Below are 6,508 nucleotides of genomic sequence, written 5' to 3'. Positions count from 1 at the left end.
CTGTTACAGGGGGCGGGTGTGGCACACTTGCAGCAAGTGTTTTGTGCACAACCATTCCGGCAACTGGAGACTAGAGTATACATGTATACCTGCACTGAAACTCGTTGAACAATAACATCTTGTTATGTTTTGTAGACAGAAGCTATGGGTGCTGTTTGTACCCTCAGTCTTATTATGTCATGCGCTAGCTTGTGAATAACCAACCTACTAGTGAATTTTGTGGCTTCCCACAGCAGTGGCACCAAAGTGCTGAATACCATTGGCACACACCTTTCAGCCATTTTGGATACCACGTTTAGAGATTTAGCTGTGACATGATGCAGTGTTAGGAACTCCCAAGGGAGAGTTCAGTGTTAAAAAGGCCACCAGTCACTTAAGCAGACAATGCAGCCCATCGATTTACGAGGAACCGATCGCACACGTCAGTGACGTGACTAACCCTAGTGAATTGACACAGTATCTGCTCGCTGTGCAAAATGGCTTCCCTCACATTAGTTATTTAAGGTTGCTTTTTTAGCAAGTCTGCCTTGTGTTCGTTATACTGAACTCCTTAACATAGAAGGAATAAGGAAGTATAAAAATAGGTCAGTGCCTTCCATATAACTGGGTGTAAGGTTTTACTCTTCCTCATGTCACAATCATGCAATTTACAGCATACAGAGCAGAGGACACTGACATTTAGCAGCAGAGACAGGAAATACCTTTCAGACCTAGCAAACAGCTGTAACTCATATTGCAGTCTTTCAAAAGGGACCCATTGTACGGATCGCAATAAACATTTGCGCCAGTATACAGACCAACCTTAAGTTTACCGTGCGCCGCTTTTCAAAGCCACCACGTCTGCATTCAGCCGCTGGATTTAAAGGGACAATTATACTTAATCCAAAACCAAGTGTGTTTTGTATTGAATATAATTGCCCCTTTTAAACCCAACCAATCAAAACCTAGGAAGATGGAGACTTTGAAAAGCACTGCATAGCAGATTTAGCCCTCAAGTGTATTCTTCCATTTGGTGTTAATTACCAGACCTTAGCTTTGGCAAGTCCAGTTAAATCACGTTGGGCCCACTAAGCTGTAAAACTTTATTTTTTTCCTTCAAACTATCACGTAAAACAGGAACCCATTCATTCTAATAATGCAGAGAAATCGACTTAAACAAAATATGTTCTTTAATTTGAAAACTGTAAACAAAATGCTAGCACCATATGGGTTAAATATGGTAAGGAAACTAAACTAGTGCTTCAGACAGAAGTCTGGAAACACGAATTCGTCATGGATGAATGGAATAAGTCTTATTAGGATTTGTTTAGCAGTGGAAGAAAGGGGTGAGTGCTTTTCTGAAACAAGTTAATTTAAGAGGAAAAAAAAAAAAAAATTATGGGGGTAACAGTGGAAGAGACACAAAGTTGAGGAAGCTTATATTTGCCTGTGATCATCTGTCGCTAATATACAGAGGCAGACCTTGTTTGGCTATAGCATCTGTGCGATTGCCTTGTTACCCAGGTGTAACACTCACTGCCCTTGTTTGCCTCAGCAAGTTAACCAAGGCCCATAAGGACTGGTTAGTTATGATGTGAATTTTACTACAGTCAAATTATTGTACATTAGCTAATGACATATGTACAATTTACATTAAAAGTGCCGATATACATCTATATATACACACACATTTACATTAGTTTTACATTTTGGATCAAAAATAAACTATTGGGAACATGTATTTGCACCAAGGTCTCAGCGCTCTTGGTGCCGACGACTTGTGCACCAAGAGGGTTGAAAGCAGACATGTACCTTTGGATTTTCCACAAAGATTCACGCTTCTTGTGAAAATATATTAGATTTATTTGTAGAAAGAAAAAAAAATATATATATTTATAAAGATTTAACAATGACAGGATGTCTCGTCAAAGTTCGTGTACAAATGAAACTTTTCTCCTCTGTCCACTGGATAGCCCAATCTTTCCACCAGTGACCCCTAGTAGATGTTCTAGGACAGCAGGGCTGGTGGTGAGCCCAGACTACGTCTGACTCCAACAAAGCTGTGAAGTCGGGGAACGGTTTCCATGGCAAGTCAATACTGCCGTGGTACATTCAAAGTACATAAAAACCAAGAGCTTAAGCGGCAGGTTCACCGGATCATATAGGCCAGGCTCGCGCCAAGTCCAGCGACGCCAGCGAAGGCCATCAAGACCGTTCTTAGTCCACTTTCGTAATCCTCAACGTGGAAAAACTCCACACATCCTTCCTGTAAAAGCAAAAAGCTTGTTAGATAATTCATCATAATATTTGCTGTAACTAGGATAAACGATGGAACAGGAAAAGGTCATTCAATAGTTAAGCCCCCACATGGCACTGCAGAACAGTGCATTAGGTTACACTGGATGGGCATCTCCCTGGGCAGGCAGGAAGTTTGATGTGCATAGGAAAAATGCTTCCCCTCCCACAGACTTCATAACAGGTTTACTTACACTTGTGGGAGTTACAAGCTTCTAGCTATGAGGCCTTTTAATTAAAATGTGTGGTAAGGACCCATCTCCTGGGGGATGCAGTTCCCCTCTGCACAATGAGAAGGTACAAAGAAATCTTACTCCCCCCCCACGGCTTTCACTTGAGTGCAGGATGAATAATGGGCCTACATCAGTAAGGCATTATGGGCACTAATCTGAATTACAGCTGCTATGCTCTATACAGATATCAAACACGGCATTTAGTATAGTAAGCAAGGCTGGGAGAAATCTGACCTCACTGCAGGCTGTGGCGAATGAGGATTACCTCCAATGTACCACACATGAAAGCATATTATTGTGGCAATATACAGAGGACAAATGAAATGTCAATTACCCACCCTTCGCTTCCTGCAAGTAACAGTTAATTCATACGGCCCATTCATTCACTGGGAACCAGTTAATCCCAGAGGCATCTTGTTCCTAGTGATCCGATGGGCTACGGTCCCATTAACTTTATTCCACCCTCCTACAAAACTGTGGCCTCTACTGCTAGAGTTAAATATATTGATCTCCTTCTCAAAACTTGATAGATATCAAATATTGTAGTAAAACCATTGGAGGGATATATCAATAAAAATAAAATGGGGAACATTATGTTGTACATAATGCGGATACTCACCCAGCCTTTGTGCTGACTGATCCATTCCCGCTTGCTGGTCATAAGATAGTCGGTGAAATTGTCGGCTAAAGTACCAATGCTATCTTCCATATGTATAGATTTCAAATGTTTTGCAACGTAAGCGCCAAAGCTTATGAGAGTGACAATACGCCCCCAGTTCGTAATCCCATCGCTGAAGACCATTGATGGAACATCGGTGAGTTTCTGAATATCTTCAGGAGTTTGTATGGACATTCTTTGCAACATTCCTGAAAGCAATGAGAAGCCAAAATAAATACTAATAGCCTCCTTTAAGTATACGCCAGTCTCAAAAACCATAGGTGACTCGTAATGAGACTGTACAAAAGCAGTCTGCAGTGTAAGAGTGGGGAAAGACATCGGTCAGTGACCCATTGATTTAAATAATTTCACAGAGGTCTTCACAGCAGATACAAAACACCCAATAAGTCTGCATCTCAGGTTTGGAAATTCCAAACAAACATCTGTTATTTATCCTGTAGATGATGGTGAGATTTGATTATCAGGTACATATTGTCTAAGGCAGGCTGCTATAAAAAGATACTGTGCTCTAATGATCCAAAAATAAAATTATTCCTAATCTGTTAGAAGTATTAATTTAACTTTCTTCTGAAAATAAAAAGGTATAGCTCTTTTGAAGGTTAGAGGGCCAAACACAGGTCCCCCAAAGTGTATTAAGGCTGCCTATTAATATTTAAAGTGGCCGATATGAAAATGCCTCAAACCCACACAAGTAAGCAAAGCTAGTCAACACCAAAATATATTATAATGTATTATATATATATATATATATAAAAAAAAAAAAAAAAAAAAAAAAAGTACTGTAACTGTACTAGACCATGTACTGTAAGAAACCCTCAAAATAAGCAGAAGACAGGGACTAAAACTTCTAGCTGAACAATGTGGACCAGTAAAATTTTATTAGCAAGTGGGAAGGCTTCAAAGAGTGCATTATTCAAAACGGGAGTCATAAATTATACAGGAATTTACACAGGAACCAGCTTGCAAAGCAGGAGGTTATAGCAATTCAGACTCCACATACCAAAAATAAATAAATAAATAAAAATTGTTCCCACAGAATAAATATTTTATTGTCTGGAAATAATCCAAAAAATAAAGTTTAACAAGGTGACCCTAGAGAAAATAAACAAAAAAACATATGCATCATATCCAATGGCATTAGTGTGCTGGAAATTTCCAGTCAGTCAGGAGCCAAGGTTATCAGACAGCATTCCAGTAGCCTGTATTACTGGTATATAACACAGCAATGGCCAGACAGGCAAAGGTCAGACAGCTGGCAGAGAGGTGCAGCGCCAGGTACAAGGTGCATCACACACCCCACAGTGCAGGGTCCTCATACAGCACCAGGCTAGGCTGATAAGAGGCTGCTGCTGGTCAAATACCACAATAAAAGAACACTTTTCCCACAAGTGTTATTTGCTTTATCCCGCCCACCCCTACCACCAACAATTCATATATCCACTAACACACCCAGGTACAAGAGCAGAACAGACAGCTTGGGAGGTGGAGTCCTGGCTGCTGTGCGTGTAACACACCACGTATACACTGCCCAGCATAGAATACACCATCAGCTCTGCAGAGAGACCACCAACAGTGTGTGCATATAATACACAATATCTATAGTGCCCAGCATAGAATACACCATCAGCTCTGCATATACTACACAATATCTATAGTGCCCAGCATAGAATACACCATCAGCTCTGCAGAGAGACCACCAACAGTGTGTGCATATAATACACAATATCTATAGTGCCCAGCATAGAAAAGCTCTGCAGAGAGAACAGTGTGTGCATATAATACACAATATCTATAGTGCCCAGCATAGAATACACCATCAGCTCTGCAGAGAGACCACCAACAGTGTGTGCATATACTACACAATATCTATAGTGCCCAGCATAGAATACACCATCAGCTCTGCAGAGAGACCACCAACAGTGTGTGCATATAATACACAATATCTATAGTGCCCAGCATAGAATACACCATCAGCTCTGCATATACTACACAATATCTATAGTGCCCAGCATAGAATAGCTCTGCAGAGAGAACAGTGTGTGCATATAATACACAATATCTATAGTGCCCAGCATAGAATACACCATCAGCTCTGCAGAGAGAACAGTGTGTGCATATAATACACAATATCTATAGTGCCCAGCATAGAATAGCTCTGCAGACAAAAACAGTAATATCCAGTGCCCAGCATACACCACAGACCACCAACAGTGTGTTCATATAATGCACTATATCTAGTGCCCAGCATACAGTAGTTCTGCAGAGAGACCACCAGTGTGTGCATATAATACACAATATCTATAGTGCCCAGCATAGAATACACAATATGCCCAGCATAGAATAGCTCTGCAGACAAAAACACAATATAATATCCAGTGCCCAGCACACACCACCAACAGATACTGCTCAGCATATAATACACAATCAGCTCTGCAGAGATCACCAGTGAGTGTGCGCAGCCCTCATGCAAATGCACAAAGAGAGCTCTATGCAAATCAGCCAGCAGGGGGAAGAGGAATAATATATATATATATACACACACTAAAATGTCTCACCCTGGAAGGCCATCTTGTGCTTCTCGTTGATCTCTCCCCCCACCCTCCGCAGCGTGCTCAGCGTCTTCGGGTCGCCCCCGGCCCCCTTCTTCATCACCATCCCGCCGGCCTCCTCCCAGAACAGGCTGCGGAGCACCCGGCGGGTCTCCTCGGACAGGGCGTCCGGTGGGAAGGGGCTCACCGGGCTGAGCGGGGGGGAGGTGGACCCCCGGGAGACACACTCCATCTCCTCGTCCTCGTCTAGCTCGCCCTGGGAGGAGGGCAGGGAGCCGCCCGTGTTGTAGTCCAGTGGCGGCCGCCGCTCCCACTCCTCCTTCCCCAGCGGCAGGGAGCTAGTCTGCAGCGGCAGCGGCTTGGGGGAGACGGCGCCCCCGCCGTACAGCAGCTGGCAGGGGATCATGGCGGAGGAAGACTTCCTGATAAATGCCTGGTTCATCATGGCGGCGGCGGCGGCGGAGCTAATGGCGAACACTGCGCTGCTCAGAGACTAGTGACTGAGGGCGTCTCACTCCCAGCCTGATAACCGGCCCCGTCACACGTCCGGCCCCGCCCGCCCCATGCCATGTATGGCGCTTCCTCCCACGCCGGCCGCGGTCACTGGCTGTGTGATGTCATGGCGGCGGTGCTGGTGATGGGAATAAACATTAGTGACGACAGAGAGAATAGGCAGCAGCAGGGCTGGGAATGATCACACACAGCTCTCTGTACATACTGTACTCACAGCACCATGTCCAGAAATCACCTTCTATATGTCACATGTATGATGC

The 6,508-nt window shown here is 43.6% G+C and overlaps 1 protein-coding gene across 1 annotated transcript; it reads right to left on the bottom strand.

Annotated features, from left to right (window-relative positions):
- Window positions 1-1,151: 1,151 nt before the first annotated feature.
- Window positions 1,152-6,253, bottom strand: MCL1 (MCL1 apoptosis regulator, BCL2 family member). The gene is made up of 3 exons (XM_088467659.1): window positions 5,742-6,253; window positions 3,127-3,374; window positions 1,152-2,245 (listed from the first exon to the last, which is right to left on the bottom strand). The coding sequence occupies exons 1-3, from the start codon at window positions 6,178-6,180 to the stop codon at window positions 2,129-2,131; spliced, it is 804 nt and encodes a 267-aa protein (XP_088323785.1). The 5' UTR covers window positions 6,181-6,253; the 3' UTR covers window positions 1,152-2,128.
- Between the last annotated feature and the right edge of the window lie 255 nt (window positions 6,254-6,508).

Source organism: Taudactylus pleione, unplaced genomic scaffold, assembly GCF_031769625.1.
Source record: "Taudactylus pleione unplaced genomic scaffold, aTauple2 ptg000073l, whole genome shotgun sequence".
Lineage (NCBI taxonomy): Eukaryota > Metazoa > Chordata > Amphibia > Anura > Myobatrachidae > Taudactylus > Taudactylus pleione.
Note: the sequence above shows the minus strand (reverse complement) of the source record. Positions and strands in the feature narration are given on the sequence as shown.